At 34.8% G+C, this 20,759-nt stretch overlaps 1 protein-coding gene across 2 annotated transcripts in view; it reads left to right on the forward strand.

Moving 5' to 3' along the window:
* Kcnh7 (potassium voltage-gated channel subfamily H member 7) overlaps window positions 1-20,759 on the forward strand; it is a 469,024-nt gene that overhangs the window by 281,123 nt on the left and 167,142 nt on the right. For both annotated transcript variants that reach the window (XM_042699490.1, XM_042699491.1), the window contains exon 3: window positions 18,127-18,282. In XM_042699490.1, coding sequence (XP_042555424.1) covers window positions 18,127-18,282 — 156 coding nt within the window. The remainder of the gene's footprint in view (window positions 1-18,126; window positions 18,283-20,759) is intronic.

Here is a 20,759-nt window from a genome sequence, read left to right on the forward strand (position 1 = left end):
GGGTGCAGTTGGACTCTGTTACAAATGTGGTAGTTAATTGCAAAATTAATTCCCTGTGGACCCTATTGAGTCCTCCCAATTCTCACTAGTCCATTCACCAGCTCATTTAGATACTTGGGGGCTTTGCTTCTCTATGAGAAGGGAAATCAAACTTGGCTGTTTACTTTTCAAGATTTTGTGTGATTAAATTATACAACTTTCTGAAAGCCAATTATATTTTACAATAATATAAACTAATTAGGGGAACCTTAAATCCATTACAGTCACAATTCTAGAATTATACAGAGTCTCTGAAAGAGCCTGAAATGTGGGGCAACAGTTTTGGATTCTGTCTGAGATATACTAATAGTATACTGATAGATATCCTGATATTTTACCTTGTTTTAAAACTACTATCAATCTATTAACCAGAGAATGATGATTTCCTAGTCTTTATTTCTTTATGTTTAAATCATCTCTTACCTTTGCAATCTCTTTCTAAATGGGACTGTGATTGAGTGTTTAAAGCCTTATAAAACTGCAGATAAATATCTAGAATGTTTTAGGAGTCTAAATAAGATAGTGAAATAAAAAGAATAATAAGAACCACACAGACTTAAGCAAGCCTCTCATTTCTACATCTTTTAAATATATATATATATATACATATATACGTATACATATACATGTATAGTTATTGTAGAGGTGAGATATCGAGGTGTTAGTTATATAAGTGAGATAATGAGTACATTTCTTGGTGACCAATGTTACTCCTTCCCTTGCTTCTCTCAGAGTTTTTCCTTCCCAAACCCACCCACAAATTGCATAGTTCATTTTCCACATAGTGTCTCAAGAATACCACTGCTGAATCCCCTTTACCCTCACAGATACAAATAAAAATAGGAAAAGACAACATACACAGCAACAATAACAAAAATCTCATTTCCATTTCTTAGAGTTCATTTCAAAAATATTATTTTATATGATCATATACACAGATACTGAGCCTTTGTGATATGTTCCTATTAATATCCTATTTGATCTCACTGTGTGAACATCTGGAGACATTTATAACTTATCATGTCCCACTATATATATATATATATATATATATATATATATATATATATTCATACACACACATATACACTGTATATGTAGAAATATATATATACTTCCATCTTACCATCCAGTGTATTTACTTGCAGATTTATAGGCACACTGTTGTTACCACAAATGAGGGAAACTAGGCAACTATTTTCTACATCTTAATAGAATTTAGAGTTTGGTCAGTTATCAAGCTACATATTGAGCCCTTTTATTTGGCTCAGAAAAAAATCCTCTGAAAAATCCTGACAAAAATTTCTTCCCTTAGAATATGGACAGGACTTAATCAATGTATAAAATTCTTATCCCAAAATTAAACCCAGAGTGGTCAACTAACAATTTTTGTCCTGTTAATTTGCTTTTCAGGTCTAGTTGGATTTTATTTAAGTGCAAACATGTCGAATAGATGAAGCAGACAGATTTTTCCTTAAAGAAAAATGTTACCGATCTACCAACATATTATTTTCAATGGGCTTTAGAATCTTACAATGTATCTCCAGTTCCAAGAGCTTGCTTGATACAGAAAAGCTGCTCTAATCTGTTGTTCTCTTGAATGCTTATAATGAGAATCACATGGACCAGTGCATTGATCATCAAAATAATAAATTACATACTTAGAGAACTAGCACCGAACTTGGAGCATTTTAAAAATTGATTATAGAAGATGATTTATTTACACTGTTTCTATCCAACACATCTAATGTGTTCTAGTTATATTTTACCTTGTTTTAAAACTACTATCAATCTAGAACCACATTGTTATGAGTTTCCTTCAGCTTAACTTTTCTGTCTTTAAGCACTTCCTTTGTGATAGGTTTTTGTTGTTGTTCCTTTTCCTGTTGTTGGTCATAAGGCTTGAAGTCAACACCTGGACACTGTCCCTGAGCTCATTTGTTGAAGGCTAGTGCTTTACCAGTTTGAGCCACAGCTCTACTTCTTGTTTTCTGGTGGTTAATTGTAGATAAGTCTCACAGACTTTCTTGCCCTGGGCTGGCTTTGAACCTTGATCCTCATATCTCAGTCTCCTGAGTAGCTAGGATTATAGGCACCAGACACCAGTGCCCAGCTATTTTTAAAAATTTTTTGTCACTTTCACTAATATTTTGAATTTGATCATGTTAAAAGTTCGCCTTAGTAATTTGCTGCTACTTTCTCCAAAGCACAGGGACAAATCTATTGTATTTCCTCAGTCTAAAAATTCTAAAGGAATTTTAATCTTAGAAAGTTGGTTATCATATGTGAATTACCTACTATTCATATTTGCCTGTTTAATATTTCTACCAATTTATCCACAAATAAACATAGTGCATGTCATTATTGGCAAAACAATAGTTTTTTTCAGCTTGGCTAGAAATACACAACTGAATGGCATCATCCTAGAATTTTACTGAGTCTTTACTTTTTAAATATAGAATACTACTTACCAAGGTTTTATTTACTTTCTTTGATAATATTTCTATGTGCACTGAGAACCAAACCTTGGCTAGTTTGGGGAGCATTGATGAACTAACTGTTTAAAAATACATGAACAAGGTTAAGGAGACATAACATAGAACAATGACACCTCCTGGGTTAGTAACAGTCACGAGCTGGCAGAAGGAGCAAGTGGAAAGAGTGACAATTATTGGAACCCTGAAATAGAGCTACATGCTGAGGACTGACAGAAACTAGAAGCTTTAGTAACAAATGCAGCCAACCCTTTGCAAGTCTGTAGGGCTAGAGCCTAGTAACTACATACTCCAACAATCCTTCTCTTTCTTTACTCAATTTATTTCTATCTGAAACTCCCATTTATAACTCATGTGGAAACAAATAAAGGCAGACATGTCTGTGGCTTTTTATGTCCAATATTAGCAGAAGAAAGCAAAAGGTGAGCCTAGAATGACAAACAGATGCAATATATTGTTAATTATACCATCATCCCAATTATTTCCTAGAAAGGTTATGGCTTAGACACAGCACAGGACATCATTCAATTATTTTTCTTGAAGGTAGGCTCCAAAATAACACTTGATTTCACTGTATTTTGCCAAGCACTCCACACTATCTTGCCTTCTGAAGTTAGTTTGGAAATATTTTTTTTCCTTTTCCTCATTAAGAGGTGACATGACTTCATTTCTTTGAGAAATATCACATAAAATCCACAGTCTAAAATATTCATTGCTTCTCGGGAACAGTTATTAAAAGCAGTAGCATTTTGAAGAACATAAATGAACCAGAAATGGTGGTATATGCCTTCATTCCCAGAATTCCCTGAAAGCTAAAGTAGCCTATTTCAAGCAAGCAACTAATAGAAACACACATATATACGTGCATTTGAGCATGCATGAATGCACGCGCACACACACTTACAAACAAACAAGTATTAATGAAATAAATTTAGTCTCTTTCTGTCCACTGACGTTTTGTTATAGGATAACCATACTATATTTTTTTTAAAATAATCTTATGGCCAAAATTTGGCTCCTTCCTGGTTCTTACAGCACTTATGCTACAATATTATCTACTTTCTTAGTCTTTAGCAATTTACAATGTCAGGAAGAAAAAATAATGTAGGAAATTAATTCCTTTCATCCTAAAGCTTCAGTCTTTGTTCTCAGATATATGATAAGCCGTCATTACTAGTGGCCTTCAGTTTTCCATTGTAATCACACTGGTCCATATGTTAAGTAAGTATTCTAATACTTCAAGTATCACTTATTATTTGGAGGCTGATAAAATATTTCACTGAAATAAAATGGATTGTGCCATTGTCTTATCATAGTGCCTGAATTTCCACAATTAAAGAAACATTTCTTATATAGGAATTTATTTCAAGTCAAGTTAGATTAAGAGAAGTCAAATATTGACACACATTGATCAGCTTCACAGTTACCAGGTAAAAATATAAAGTCTTTGGTACTCTGGTTTAGAAAGGCTAAAAGGTTAATCTTCAGCTGATGGAATTCTGATTCTTTTTTTAAAGTATTTTTATATAAGTAGTTGTGCAAAGGAGTTGTCATTCACCAAAGCAGTGTATGAATTCAGTGCATCTTGATCACTGTCACCCCTTTCAATGTTCTCACCCACCCCTCCTAACCCACCCCTCCTAACCCCTCAAGGTTAGGTTGCTGATTATGAATTTAATTTTTTGCCTTTGATTCAGATGATTATACCCAACCCATTTCTCGTTAAAGTTTAAAACTAGAAGCACATAAGGTTACCAACAATTCTAACACAAAGCTGAGATGTATTCTGCTATCAAAAGATTAGGCCCAGTGTATCTATGAAGTCAGGGTGTACTAATGAAAAGATGATTGGAAAATATGTGATCTGGTAAATTTTCATAAGGAAAACAAAAATCAGGAGAACTTCATGACCAAAGGCAAGGTGCAGATGCAGTCTAACAGGACTGAAGTTAAGGAATGTAGGGCTGGCAACGAGTGTGCATAAATGAAGTATACTACATGTACATTTTCCCTTTCTCTCCAATTAAAAGAGATTGCTCATTATCACTCAGCCAATTCTTATGACAGAAAGTAAAATTATTCTCTGATACTTCCTTTCTTTTATGATAATAATAATTCATAATTTTTCATGTACAAAGCATTATTATAAGCTTTCTACAGATAATTGATACTTTAATCCTTGTTACTCCATGAAGTGAATGATATTAACATCTCCATGTTACAGATTAGGAAAAACTAACTATCACAGCTGTTACATAATTTATTCCAAGTTTAAACACTGGGAAGTGGCAGATCCAGGATTTGGGTTTAGCTGATACCCTATACAGGCTCTATATCCAGCTACTCAAATAAGCCTATGCTACTGTACAAACAAATCAGATCATCCCCATCCTGCATTGTTTCCTATGGTTTCTATGCTGCCATTCCACAGCAGATATTCCTCTGTGTTACTCTGAAGAGGTACTAGACTAAATAATACAGCCTAATAAAAGTAAGTTATGTAAACAAAAATGCATGTGTTCTTTTCCTCTTGTTGCATTTGAAAAAAACATATCTAGGGCAAGATGAGCCATTGCAATGTAATCCTAGGCATGAGTCATCTGCTGCAAGCCTGACTGCAACAGCCTTAGGGAGCAGGGAACATCTGTAGCAGCCATATGCCCCAAGGCCTGGTGTCAAAGCCCAGGAGAGGGTATTCCCCACTAATGCTGGTCATGCAACACCACCAATAGGAAAACAACTCTCAGTTATTGTTAGTTTTCCAGAGCATCTCTCCTGCTGCCCTCACTGCAAAAACATCCTAGGCATTAAAAATATGAAATATAAATTCCAATTTACAATGCTTAAACAAGATAGCCTTTATTATGTAAAAAGACTAAGGCATCAAAGAAAACAAGAACCTTTCTACTTTTATGATATGTATCCCTTACATTCATAAATAACTTATTGGTGACTCCAATACCATCTTAGAACATTTCTGAGGTCTCCAAGAAGTCTGAGAAAGTTTCAGTGATTTACTTGTTTTTTATAATTATTCTTTTTATTCTACATTGGGTGAGAAAGAGAATCATAAAGATTATGCTGAAGTGAAAGTTTAGATAAAATACCTACTGCTGTGTGTCAGGTCACTCCTATTACCTATAAATAGGTAGACATAAGAGCCTCATTATGTTGACATGAATTAGCCCAAGTAGAATAGAATCCTGACAGATGAGCTGTATGACTTAGGGGAAGTCTCTTGTTCTGTTCGTGTCTGAAGTTCTACCTTGAAATGGAGATATTTATGATACTGTTTCTGTAAGTACTTTGTGATGAGTATATGATATAAATTATATAAATGATTCTGCATAATAAATGAGCTTGCTACGTGCTGATTTAAGCACCTAGTATGAGGACAAGTAACTTGATATTCTGGAAAGGGCCACACACCACTTGGTTGTCTCAAGAGTTATCAAATTTCTCATTGTTCATATTTTCCTTCATCTTGAAGAGTTTTGCTTCTGATTCCTGCCTGTCATAACCATTTAAAACTCAACCTACATGATACTTCGCCCATGAAACTGTCAACATAACCAGAAGAAATCGTGTTCCTCTCCTCACACTCCATCAACACTCTAAGAGAATTTTCCATTTGATTAGTGGTCCTTGACTTTAATTATGTTTGTTAACCCTAAAATTTATGACATGGTACCTTGAACATGGTAGATACCCAACACATTCTTGTTAAATTGTATTAATACAAATCATGTATTTGTACAGTCTAAGATGTTTTCACATTACTTTGTAATTTTTGTCTCTGCTCTAAAGTTGCAAGCATAAAAAGAAACAAGAAATATGTTTATTTTTTTCAACAGCCACACATACATCCTGGACAGGATTTGTCACGCACATAGCCATAGAGAGCCTTACCTGGAAGTCACATCCGCACTGTGGATCCACACTATGATTCTCAGAGTACTTGTGCCCTGGCCAGCTTTTACACTTAACATGGTGATGTACATATTTGCAGAGATTCTCAGTCAGCTCAATGTTAACATAATTTGACTGAACAAATGGCAGTTTAGTGAAATGAGCCTGCATTCAGTATTTGAGGCTTGCGAACATCAACATGTCTTATTCAAACATTTTGAACCAATAAGCAAATATTTACAATGTATTAAACACAATGTATTAAAATGGTCACAAACATGTCCTAAACTTCCTAATAATAAATATCCATTTGGTTTACCAGGACACAGTGTGGCACTTTACATACGCCTCAACTTATTCTAAGGTTCATGTTTTCTACTCCATTAATTCAATACAACAGCTCCAAGATTCTTATCACCACACTGCCTTGAAACTTGCTTCCAGTGCTGATTACGACTTGTAACAATGAGATGTTCAAGACACTATGTTGAAAACAAACTCTACAACTTCGGGGGGCAGGGGAAGAGGGAAGGGTCGGGAAGGTGAGGAGGGAAGGGATGGTAGGGGAAAAACAAAAGAGGAGGTAACAGTGCTCGATAGGAAATGGACTCAGTACCTTACTCATGTAACTGTAACCCCTCTGTACACTATCTTTGCAATAAAAAATATATACAACAAAAGATAGACCTAGACTTCCAGAAATAAAGATAGTTTCATATACTTCTAATGTGTACATAATACCCTTAACTGTGGAAATTTCCAAAAATAATAAACAAATGACAAGTCTGCTATCATAAAAGTTATCCAGTATATTACCTACTAAAAAATAATTGGGACAGAAATATGTAAGAAATAAGCCATGATCTCCTCACCTCAAATTTAAGACCTATTTTAAACAATAGATGATAAAAGACCTCTACTGGATTTCTTGCAAATAGAGTTTTCATTTGAATAAAGTCATGAACCTGGTAAGTCCATCTCTCAAGCTCTTTAAATACTGTTTACATACTGACATATATAACTGTAATCTCTCTGGTTTTTTAGCGTTTTCAAATAAACATAATTTGTCAGTACAATATAGAATATTTGGAAATTTGGCTACTAAGAAATTATTTTTCCTACCCCTCATTAATAACGTTGTTATTTCTCCCTTCCTACATGCCAAGATCTTTCCTTAATGTATCACTGCATTTCACTTTCCCAGTACCTTTCTTCATTTTAGAAATGAGGAATTCTGCATACTATGGAAATTAATGAAGTAGCCCATCCTATATCCTCACTCAATAACAGTAGAATCAGATTTGTACATCTCTACAGGCTACACGGAGTTCCACAGACAAGAAACTTAACTACCCAGTAGTGGTATCTTTTTTTCTTAAGACATAATTAAAATTAGATCATAACTGCTGTTGAAATTCTAAACACTACACAATAGCACATGAATCTGATAGCCAGATAAGCAGAAACTTAGACAAATCCTCCAGCTTCCATATGGTAATATATAGACTGTGTCCTGGAATTTCTAAAAGTGTAATTCTAGCTCAGTGTTACTTTATCAGAGACAGAAACTCTCTAAATTTGTTTGTGGTTTCTTTGATTTACTGATGACTGAATGTAAGTAATATGTAAAGGGTATTTCCTATGTATTCTCAGATACATAGCCAACAGTTGGTAAATTCAGAAAATTCTTCTATATAAAGCATCTTTATTAATTCACATGAATATTTCTGACTTGTTTTCAGGTAAATCTTTCAGACTTAATCAGGTGACTGGCTAGATAAGAGCAATGACCAACTAGTCTATGGATGGTCTCTTGCCTTCAACAGTAATCAGTCTTTACCCAATCTGTCAGTAAAACAGACCATAAGTACTCACTAGAACTGGCTATTTCATTTATTCTTGCTGATAGGATGTTGCACAAGAGTTATTAAATAGTCTTTCTAAATGTGTTTCTGTCCCTTCAATCAAATAAATATCCCTTATATTTGAATTTATGTATCCTCTAAGACATTACTAGTACCTACCACAGCCTATATCTAAGTTCTTTGCACAGTGAAATCCTTCTTTCACAGACCCTGCCCCACTGAAAATCTTGTTATCTCTCTAACACATCAATGTGATGGTCCATGCATGCTACCTATATGGGAAATATGGGTAGGAAGATTTTAGTCCCAAGCAACTCCAGGAGAAAATCCTGAGACCGTGTCTAAAAATTAAAAGAATGAAAGAGCTGGGAGTGTGACTTAAAAGGTGGAGTTCCTGTGTAGAAAGCCCAAGGTCCTGAGCTTAAACTCAAGTACTGCCACATACACACAAAAAAACTAAATTTCCAGAACAAAGAATGCCAGAAGGCTTCCTACCAATCCAGACTCATTTCTCATTTTCCAGTTAAATCTATATATCTTACTAATATTAATTAGTATCTTGCTAATATTAATATGCTAAGCATTTTAATATATTCGAATAGTCTGTTAGAAGAAAGTTATTTGACAGATTAACATAAATATTTCTTGTGCCTACCTCCTTATTACATGCAACATGATATTATTTTGCCCAAGTTGCAAAACAAAATATTGCAGATTCTGAAGCTAAAATAACAGAATTTTGTCTTCTCATAGTTCTAGAGGCTTAAGTTCAAGGTCAAGATGCAGGGTTTGGTTTGTCAGGAAGTTTCTTGTTCTCCAATGTATGCTAAAAAAAACCCTTTGCTCTGGGTAGGAGCATTCCTGCTGTCTCTTCCTCTTTCTACAAGGACAGTTTACTGAAATATAGTTTCTTCTTTACGACCATATTACTCTTCTTTGCTTCCTTAAAAGGCCGGTGTCTAAATATAGTCACATGGGAGGTTAGCAAGTCACAATATGAATTCTAGGCTGAATATATTGTTTACTCTTTCCCTAGTCATGTTTATGTCCTATTGTTTATTTTCCTCAGTTCTTTACCAAAACGTGATTATTTCAGCAAGCTTTCTCCATTTTCTTCAAAGTCACAAACTTTTTCTACCTCAGTATTCAACTGTCCTCTGACATTCTATAGTATTTTAATCTACTATGTAATTACATATTCACATTGTCTCCTCTACCTTCTCCACTATATTGGAAGCACAGTTTCACAAGAATTTCAATGTGTTTTGTGCGCCAAGGAACGTATCAGTACATAGAACACTGTCTAGCACAACTAGGCTCTAAATAAGCAATTGTAAAAGTTGTTACCTTGTACTATACACGTTTTTCTTAAACTACTCCTTCAAAATTTAGGCCCAATATTTCCAGGACTCATAAGAATACCTATATGGACATATATAGCTCTTACATCTAGTACATTATATTAAAATAGTTTCTTCTCATGAGTTATTATACAATTGAAGCTCTACTTTGAGCTAAGCATTGTACCATTGGGGTATTCTGTTCACTGATGTTTTAAATTTTAAAACTAAGATAAGATTATCATAAAACTGCAGTAGAAAAGACCAGATGAAGAAAACCTAGATAATTTTGTTAGGTTTAAAACCCAGGTTCAAACTCTGACTCCCAAGTCTACCTTTTTCAAGACTTAAGGCTATTTAACCCAACATGATCACAAATGTGGCTCTGGCCTGGCTCAAGGGTGCCCTCCTGTGGACAGCTTTCTGTGAACCATTTCACTCTGGGAGAAAAAGGATTAACAAATATTTACTGAGTTGCAGTATGTGTTGACATCTGTGTGCATAGATTGGTAACACTTTGTCTTTGTGGACTCTACATTCTTGTAGTAATATGCTATGAAATGGAATATTGCTGTATTCTGCAAATGTTTTGATAAATTCTGGAAGTGAATTATAAGTGTGTAGTATCTCTCTTGTATTTACTTTTCCTATTAAGAATATGATAACAGCTGAGCATTAGTGGCTCACACCTATAATCCTAGCTATTCAGGAGGCTGAGATCTGAGGATCTCAGTTCAAATCCAGGTGAAAAGTCCCCATGAGACTATTATCTTCAATTAACCACTCAAATACTGGAAGTGGACCTATGACTCAAAATGGTAGAGTGCTAGGCTCAGCAGAATTTTCAGGGAAACTGCCCAGAGTTTGAGTTCAAGTCCCATGACCAACAAAAAAAATATGATAACATCTGTTTTTAAAAGTGTGTATAGCTAAACGATTCCAAACCTTTGAATTACTTTTAGTTCCTTTTCTAAAACTATCGCTCCTGCTTTTTAGGTTATAACTTGTTGAATGATATTGATATTACATTGAGAAAAAGTTACTTATAAGTTATGAATTGAGGAATGCTGTGAAGATTCTAGCTACACAGCAAAATATTTCAGAGATTCTGCATAAAGGTTCTACGTTAGGTGGTCATTTATCACTGCCCTTTAAGAAAACTCTCCGAAAGTGATAATCAAATATTATAATTACTAGTTCTATGGAAAGTTACTATTACTCATAGTATTCCTCCCTGATATGTGACAGTCTAACTATGAGAAAATTACTGTACAAAATCTGTTTCTCATATGCGTCTCCTTTGGGCTCCACTTAAGTAATTCTTCTTCTAGAAGGGGAAACAATTCCCTTTGCTTTGAGAATAGAGCCTTCTATTCACAAGGAACTGTGATGCCTCCTGGATGAAACCTTTTTATCCTGAGATTGCTGTTTTATTTATCTTCTGGGGCAGGTTTTCAATGATACTTTTTCATCTTCAAAGGACCTCCCAGTCTATGAGAAAGAAAGGAATAAAAATTCCCAGGCATTTATTAACCTGATCAGCTCAGAAAAGAATAATCCCTACTGTGGCCACAAAAGATGAATAAACACAGAAGGTTGTGTTTGCAAGACTGTGTTTTCCCGCAGAACTGGAGAAAAGTACATACAGAGTCTTGAGAGGTACCCTGCCCTCTGGAGACCCTCCAACAATACACAAATACAATGGCTCACATTATTGAGTTTTGCTTCATGCCAAATATTTTTGTAAGAGCTTTATATGTGTGAGTGTTCTATTGAACAGTGCAAAGCTGGCACTGTGATCAAAATACCACTTACATTTGTTTTGTATCATCTCATGAACTTTACTCACAGGGAGTAATTGACTACTATTTTGGATAATGATTTGGCAGATTCTTTGTTGGGTCATTCTCAGCTAATATACTTCTGATAACTTTCTGTTGTAAAAATAGTCTCAGAATTAAAGCTATAACTTCTGAGCTGCTTTAGGTCAGGCTGCAGTAGGCACTGACACTCAGCTCTCTACTGTTTCCAGGCTCCCCACAATCTGGTTGCTATTTATTTCACTCAGGTATAAAGTCAGAGGAAAGAAAGGTTATAACCCAGGGCAGTTCTTACCTGGCTACCCTGTTGACCCTCTCTCAGTCTAGCAGGTGGTCAGGGCTAACATTGTTTGTCCTAGGTACCTGGGTGGCCCTGCCAGGCCCATCCCTCCTTTCAGCTCCCTGTATACTATACTAGAGTGATTCACTCATTCTTCTTTTGGACTCCATCGTCAGGTGATTTATCAATTAAGTCACTAAGCATCCCTTCTGCTGACCCTGGTCCAGGTCTCTACATGTCACTAGTCATTGCATCTTTGGCTCTGAGGAAGAAGATAGGAGACTTCACATTCTCCTTTCTCTAGCCCACAGCCAACCTATCCTTCAAATGCCTGTCCTCTACATCCAGCCTACAAGAGTGAAGTGAGTGGAAGGGAAGCTCACAGCCACTAACAATTCTCTCCAAGGAAATACAAAGGGACTTCTTTCTTTCACACCATTGCCCTCTTCACCTCCAGGCAGGTTTCTAACTTTATGAAGGTTTTGTAGCCTGCCTATATATCTATATGTAAAGACTCATTGTCACAGTAGTTCCCTGATATCTATTGTATTAGCAGATTATCCCATCCTAATATCATGCCTGAAAGGGATGAACTCATGTAATCCCAGAACAAGTCTAAGAAACAGGTAGTGTCACCTTTTAAAGATAAGAAAACTTGGAGGATTTCCCACTTGATAAATAACTGGAAGTTTACTCAGCAGGAATGGAACAGAACCTAGATTTAGATTCAGTGTGATTGGAGAGTTGGTATTGTTACATAATAGCCTGTATGGTATTTTGTACAGACATGGTGTACATAAAATAGACATTAATACTGAAGTGAATTGAATTTGTTCAAAGGGAGAAAAATGTCTTGGAATGAAATTGTCCTTAGACTTGAGCCTCACTAGGAGCACAATTTTCTATAAATGAAATTTAAATGGAGTTATTGGAAAATAATTTGATCCACTTTATGTAAATATCCAAATATGTTACAATATTTCTAACATAGAATGTATGTCTTTAAACTTTCTTCAGTTACCATCACATGTTTAAATTCATCTATTTATAAAAGTCTTCAAAAGAATTTTCTATAAATGTATCTGTTTCCTGGAGTATCATCCACTCTTGAATGTATTCCAACAAGTTTCCTAGTGACTATTCTACCAAAATGTCTCTTAAGGAAGTTATCTCCAGCACTGCAATGTTTCCTCAGTTCTCACAGTGCCTACTAGCCTGATTTATCTGCTTAATGGTGCTACTTTTTGAAATACTTTCCTCTCTTAAGCACAATCTCAATTTTCTCTCATCTCACTCTGTTGTTTCACAAGCTTTGGTGTCTCTCCTTCTGTTTTCTCCTTGACTCTACAGTACATCTGGAACCAGGCCAGAAACTTTCCCATTTGCATGCCCCATCTCATCAAACTTTAAAATTTTATTGTTCTCAAAAGGACAACTATGGTTTAGGTGACTTCCTGAGCTAAACTCAGCTCTTTTCTCCCATATCCAAATGCATTTTTATATTGCCACTTTAATATAAACAATTTCAAATTTATCATATTCAAAGCCTATGAATATTCACAATATCCAAACCCACCCCTCTCACACGATTCCACATTTCTGCCAGCTACTTCCACAATAAATGTGAAAATGTTGACACGTTCGAACTTTACAACGGGTTGAGGGGAGTTGAGGAGATGGGGAGGGAAGGGATGGTAGGAGAAAAACAAAGGAGGAGGTGACAATGCTTCATAGGAAATGTGCTCATTACCTTACTCATGTAACTGTAACCCCTTTGTATACTATTTTTACAATAAAAATATTTCAAAAGTCAAAAAATGTGAATTCAGCTGTGATTGTATCTTAGTTTCCTTTTAATCCTGTCTAAGATTCTATCATTTCTACTTTTCCTGTGTATATGGGGAGGGGGTCGTTTGTTTTTTCACTGTTTTTTTTTTTTTTTGTCATTTCTTTTCTTGGTAATGGGGATCAAACCCAGGACATTGCACTTGCTAAGCAAGCACTTTGCAACTATATCTCTGCCCTCTTTTTGCAATATGTATACAAGTCCTGGAGCTTGAACTCAGGGCCTGGCTACTGCTCCTAACCATTTTTGCTCAAGGCTAGTGCTCTACCACTTGAACCACAGCTCTATTTCAGGCTTTTTGGTAGTTAAGTGAAAATTAGAGTCTTACAGACTTTCCTGCCAAGGCTGTCTTTGAACTGTGATTCTCAGATCTTAGCCTACGAAATAGCTAGGCTTAGTCATTTCTATTTTTTTTAATTTAACTTTATTTTCAAAGATGTACAGAGGTTCTACGGTTACATACATAAGGTAGTGAGTACATTTCTTGTTGAACATTGTTACCTGTCCCTTGTTTTTCTCCTACTTCCCTTCCCCCAAGTTGTAAAGTTCATGAGGACAGAGAAAGCATTACAGAAGTGTAGATAACTTCCTTAAGAGACATTGTCTTCTGAGTATTGCAGTTGCATTAGTTCCCCCTTTCCTTTGTCTCATCATTTTGTTGTTCCCCTTTCCTTCTCTAATTCAGATACACATATACAATACACAGTGTACCAAAATCAAGTACAGTGACAATAAGGGCTTAAATCATAGAGAAAAAAAATGAAAGAAAAAGAAATAACTTCAGCCACTCTGGACAGCAATATGGAGGTTCCTCAAAAGAGTCCACATAGAGCTCCCTTATGACCCAGCAATTCCACTTCTGGGCATTTACCCAAATAACCACAAATGGGGCCATACTAAGGCTACCAGCATAACCATGTTCATTGCAGCATTATTTTCCCAGAGCAAAGATGCCCCTTAGTAGATGTGTAGATCAAGAAAATATAATACATATACATAATGGAATTCTATGCTTCCATCAGGAAGAGTGGCATTGCCCCATTTGTAAAGAAATGGAAAGACTTGGAAAATAATCATATTAAGTGAAGTCAATCATATCCAAAGAAACATAGATTGCACGGTTTTCCTCATTTGTGATGATTAGTATATATCTAGGATAGTCCTAGCAGAGGATCACAATAGCTCTATTCATATGACTATATAAGATGATGCTACTAAAATGAACTACAAGATATGTAAACAAGATGTTTTTCTTCGTTGTTGCTGTTTTTAATGTACTATGTGAAGTAATTTCTAATTTTAACATATCTTATATGAAATCTGAAGCACCTTTACCTCCACCACAATGGTCCAAACCATTAAAATTGCAATGCCAGTCCTGTTGCAATATTTTCCTAAGTGTCTTTATTACTTCTATCTTGGCCTTCCCAACAAGACAAATTTTAAACAACACCAGTCTTCACAAATAACTTTACAATATCTTTCAGCCTGAAAGAAAAATTCCAGATCCATATCTTAGCCTTCTACAAGTTGTGGCTCCCTGCCTTACCTATTCACCACACCACACCACCATCACACTGCTTTAGGTATGACTTCTGTGTTGTTTCTTAAGGACAGAGGATGTACTGTGAACACAGACAGTACAATACAATACCTTGACACAGTGCCATTGGTTTACACTTCTAAACCTAGGTACCCACTGGAGGATCACAGTTTAGAGTCAGGCTGGGCAGAAAAGTCTGAGTAATTACATTTCCAATTAATTGGTAGCATGACTCAAGTAATAGAATTCTAATCATGATCAAGAAAGCAAGCAAGCTCAAACTCTGGTACTAACAGAGAAAGAAAGAAAGAGACAGAGAGAGAAGAAGATGTTACCTTCGAAGTAGCTAAGAAGGAAAGTCATAAATTGCAGAAAAATTGATGACACTGACAGCAATAGGTAATTTTCATAATTATTCTATTAGCCTATGTTCCCTGCTCAATGGCAAGTTAAAAATTTTAAATCCCAGAAATGTTATTAAAATGATCATTATTCCTCCTAAATAGTCTTTCCTACTTAGGGAATGTTTGTGCTCAGGACATAAAATGTGGACTTGAACCTGAGTCAAATAAATATTAATATAGTATAATTATATAAGAAACTTTATAAGTAATAATGTTAATGTAAATTTTCTGCTTCTTCAACATAATTACTTTTATTTGAATACAAGTTGCAATTTAATAAGATCTTAAATTTCCCAGATTTGGTGAGTTCTCTTCTTTAAACATTGAATATGTCTGTTTTCTCTTCATTGATAAGTTAGTGTTTGCTGGATTATCTTTCCATTGCTTTGACTGTCAGTGTTTCATTAGAACAATGTTTAGGATCAGGTGGTAATGATTTGTTAGAGACATGTCACATTACCACAGCAGTATCTTGACAGAATTTGATAGTTGTGGACTTACATAGGCTAAAACAGTTCTTCTCCATATACATTCTGTTTTCTTTGTTTTCTAAATTCCATGTAACTTTTGACTGACTGATTTTCCAGGAGGCTATTCAGGACTGACAGAGATATTCAATCCTAAAACTAAAAGTGAAGATCATGTCAATGTGAATCTTCACCTGAGAGATTATTGCTTAACAGAAACACATAGGAGACAATGATAATGGACATTAAATCTAAGATTCTTTACACTTCTTATTCAGTAGGCTACAGAGAGAGTGCATATATGCATTGCTCTGTTTTTTTCTGAAGTTCTGTACACTTTTATTAGATAGTAAATTTGAAAGTATTTGTATTGAAAGGCATGAATTTTCCCTGTATTACTAAAATAAATTTACTGTATTCTATTATAAACCTATTAGTTCTCTCTCCTTGCATCTTTTATTTATTGCTTTCTTAAAAATCTGTGTTTTGCTTTACAATCAACAGTATATCCCCAAATGTTGAAAGATTTGAAACTGCTAAGTAACAAATCTGTGATTTCATAATGATATTCAAAATGATCCAGAAAATGTCATCTTAAGTGGTAAAATCAATATGTATTTTGGTTCATTAGGAAAGTACATCATGGGTTTTTCTCACATCTCTTCAGACTCTCTGTTTAACCAGTGTGTATTGTGATGCCTGGCCTGAAGCAGTTCTATATTTAGTTCTAATGGAACACTCTTAAATTGCTTATTTTGTGTTTACTAAAGTCAGCCCATTTGTTACCATGGAAACTATGACAAGTGCTCTAGCTAACTATTTTATTAAATGAATTGAAGATATAGTTGAAGACTGAGGATGCAGCAAATCATTCTTAGAGCTATTTTCCAACATCTGCTATCTTGTATAAAATATGAAATCAATTATAACAAGAGCTTCTCTGTTTGAAATTTGGTTATGTATATTTGAAAAGCTAAATTATAACTAACACATAAGCATCCTTAAGTTACAGAGTCTGTATGCCTTGACAATGTGTTTCTAAATTAGGTATTTGGACAATGGAATTAGGTATTTGGACAATGGAATATATTGAAATTGAAGCAATTTTACAAATAATAATTGGATCAACAGTGTCATTCTGCAGAGCCCTAACTTGTGACAGCTTCAATCCAGTGCAACATGAAGAATAGCCTTTGTTTCCAGCCTTGGAAGCAGAAACCAGAATTAAGGGATCAAAAAGGAGTAAAGCATTATCTCACATAGTACTGGTTTTGTTTGTAATATTCAGCATTTATGTAGACACTGTTTTAGAATGCCACCAAACACTGGCTTCTTCTAGTGTTGGAGCTTCAGCTGCTTCCTCTGTGATCTTTCAGTGTCCCTGTCCCCAGCCCTGCTCCTAACCTACTCCTGTCTCTATATTGAACCCTCATTCTCCTCCTATTCAAGATCATTTTTTGCTGCTCCTTAAAAAGGAAAGCAGCATGTGGATGTTGAGATCATCTACAAAATCAAGACTCCTCCCTTAAATTTTTTTCTTTACAAGACTAATAAACCTAAGCAAATTCCTATTGTGTGAGACTGTAATCATTTACAATTAAAGAACAAAAGTATTCCAAATGAAAGACATGATGAAAGTGTCCAAAGGGACTACTAGAAGTCAGATCTAAGGAGTCAGAAGTCAGTTGATTTAAAAGAGGGTACCTCTTCAACTATATTCATGTAACATTGATTTTGAAAGGAAGGGTTAAGTTATCTCCATTATTCATACTGGCAGATTTTATGAAGATTTGCTACCAATTTATAAGCAAAGGATGAGAATACCTTCCTTCTATATTAATTACTATAGGGGATGGGGGTGATATTAACAAGACTTGATATTCTGTTTTTCAACAGTATAGTAATGAAATTAGCTAGTAGTCTTCATGTATGTTCCTGTACAGGTATGTGATAGAATGTAAGTAGATATGTAATCAAAGGAAAAAATTAAATTACTTTTCTTAAATTTCAGTGGTCATTTAAGCTATTAAATTCTCTGAGAACTGTATTTCAACTCTACTATTACTGACAGCTCAAAAGGGATGTGTTTGATCTAACAGTCATTTTTCATTCCCTTAGGATCCACTTTCATTTGTAACACTCACATAATTCCTGTGAAAAACCAAGAGGGTGTGGCTATGATGTTCATCATTAATTTTGAATATGTGACAGATGAAGAAAGTGCTGCCTCCTCAGAGAGGGTAAACCCAATCTTACCAGTCAAAACTGTAAACCGTAAGTAAGAGGCCACATGTGCAAACGCTGTTGACATTCTCTTACTTCAATAGTTTCAAACACTTCGTTATTATTTTCTCAAAATATATTTATATTATAAAGTCTTATGTAAGAAATCCATCCTGTTAATGGATGGATCGTTGACACATTGCAGAATTTATCAACATGATAGAAGTCATATTTACCAATAATTTACTGATGGACATTTAGGTTATTTCCAACATTGACTTATTATAGATAGTGTCTGTAGTTTATACCTGTAATCACAGCTACTCAGAAAGAAGAGGTCTGCATCAAGGCCAGCACTGTATAAAAGTTAGCAAGACAACAGCTCAATATATAACTTGGTTGTGATAGCACATATCTATAATCAAGAAATGATTGTAACTAGGAGGACAATGATCAGAGGACAATCCTAAGCAAAATTATGAGAGCATATCTCCAAAATGGATAATGCAAAGAAGGGTGAGAGTTGGCTCAAGTGGTACAGCATTTGCATGGTCTGCCTGTAAAATGTTCATAAAAATGAATTACAATGAGTGGAAACAAGAGGTTCTTTATTTCACTTTCTGTGATTTTTTTTGTTTTGCTTTTGCTTTTTGCCTTTTGTTGCTGTTTTTTAGTTTGTACTTTTTGTTTTGTATATAAGTTTATCTGTTTGAGGGAAGGGAAGGGGAAGCACAGAAATAGTGGGACAAAGGGTGAACTAATTCAGCAATAACACTACTAGATACTATGTTGAAAATGAATTATATAACTTGGGGAGGGGAGATGGGGAAGGAAAAATTGGAAGAAAAATGATGGAAGAAATGACACTTCAAAAAGAAATGTACTCATTATGTGACTTAAGCAACTGTAACCCTTCTGTACATCACCTTTACAATAAAAATGAATTTTCAAAAAAGAGAAAGATCTACAATTCAAACCCCAATACTAAATTAAAAAAGGAAAAACACATAGTACATATGTATTTGCATGTAGAAGATAAACACAGACACATACACACACACTCTAGACAAAACTATCATCAAGAATCCTAAGGATCAAATGGTGATTTTATATATAATCTTTTCAAATACTCACAAATTTCACCTCATGTTTGAATTATTTTACACTATCTCTAGAAATGTACTAGCTCTATTATCAAAAACAATGGCAACTGAATGAATCAGAGTCAATCTTACTGATTTTGTTATAATAAATGAAAAGTAATATTTTATTTGCTTTTAGCATATATGTCTCATTATGACTAAGGATCATTTACATACAATAAACATTTCTTGTTTTGACAACTGTTCATTTCTTTCCTTTAATTGTGAAAATACTGTACAGAGGGGTTACAATTACATGAGCAAGGTAATGAGTACATTTTTTATCAAGCATTGTTGCCTCCTCCTTTGTTTCCTTACCATCCCTTCCCATCTCCTCCCCCCTGCCCCAGGACCCCCCTTCCCCGCCCCACGCCAAAGTTGTAAAGTTTGTTTTCGACATCAAGTCTTGTACATCTCATTGTTGCAATGGGTCCACCTGTATCCCTATTTAAACAATTTGTTTTTTTTCCTCCCCTCCCCAAATTATACCAACATCAAATACAGTGAAACTTGTTCAACCACTTTGGAAAGCAGTATGGAGGTTCCTCAAAAGACTCCACATAGAGCTCCCCTATGACCCAGCAATCCCACTTTTGGGCATTTACCCAAATGATCACAAACAAGACCATACTAACGCTACCAGCATAACTATGTTTTTTGCAGCATTATTGACCATAGCTAAGATATGGAACCAACCCAGATACCCCTCAGTAGATGAATGGATCAAGAAAATGTGGTACATATACACAATGGAATTCTATGCCTCCATCAGAAAAAGCGATATTGCCCCATTTGTTAGGCAATGGAAAGACTGGGGAAAAAAATTATTTTAAGTGAAGTAAGCCAGGCCCAAAGAAACATAGACCCCATGGTTTCCCTTATTTGCAATAACTAGTATTTATCTATGTATAGTTTCTATGATTTTTCTCTTTTGCTATAAATTTGTAAAATAAGCTGCAAATACATTCTCAGAGAATGTCGTTTTTGTTTTCATTAATTAGTTATGGGGTTTTTTTGTCAGATGGTCACTTTTGATTTGTTGAGTCATAACTATGATAAAAGTGGTAAATAATTTATATTCTTGGAACTCATTTTTAAAGAACTTTGATTAATTCTGAGTTGACATGGCTGCACTATAGGTATATACACATATGTATGTTTACATATATATATTTGTTATCTTCTGTCAGCAGCTGTCCAGTTCCAATAAAATTTACTAAAGAGTCTCACTTAATAAATTGTGCAAAATCATCTTTTATAAGATTTTCATTTTCCTCTGTTTCTAGATAATACCTTTCTGAAAATTTTTTATCATTTTTTATTTAAAACTTCTGTTTTAGACATTTTCCACAAATAAATATGTATTAATTTATTAATTCTTCCAGT

Source organism: Dipodomys spectabilis, unplaced genomic scaffold (assembly GCF_019054845.1).
Source record: "Dipodomys spectabilis isolate Male_0828 unplaced genomic scaffold, ASM1905484v1 ptg000256l, whole genome shotgun sequence".
In the NCBI taxonomy this organism is placed as follows: domain Eukaryota; kingdom Metazoa; phylum Chordata; class Mammalia; order Rodentia; family Heteromyidae; genus Dipodomys; species Dipodomys spectabilis.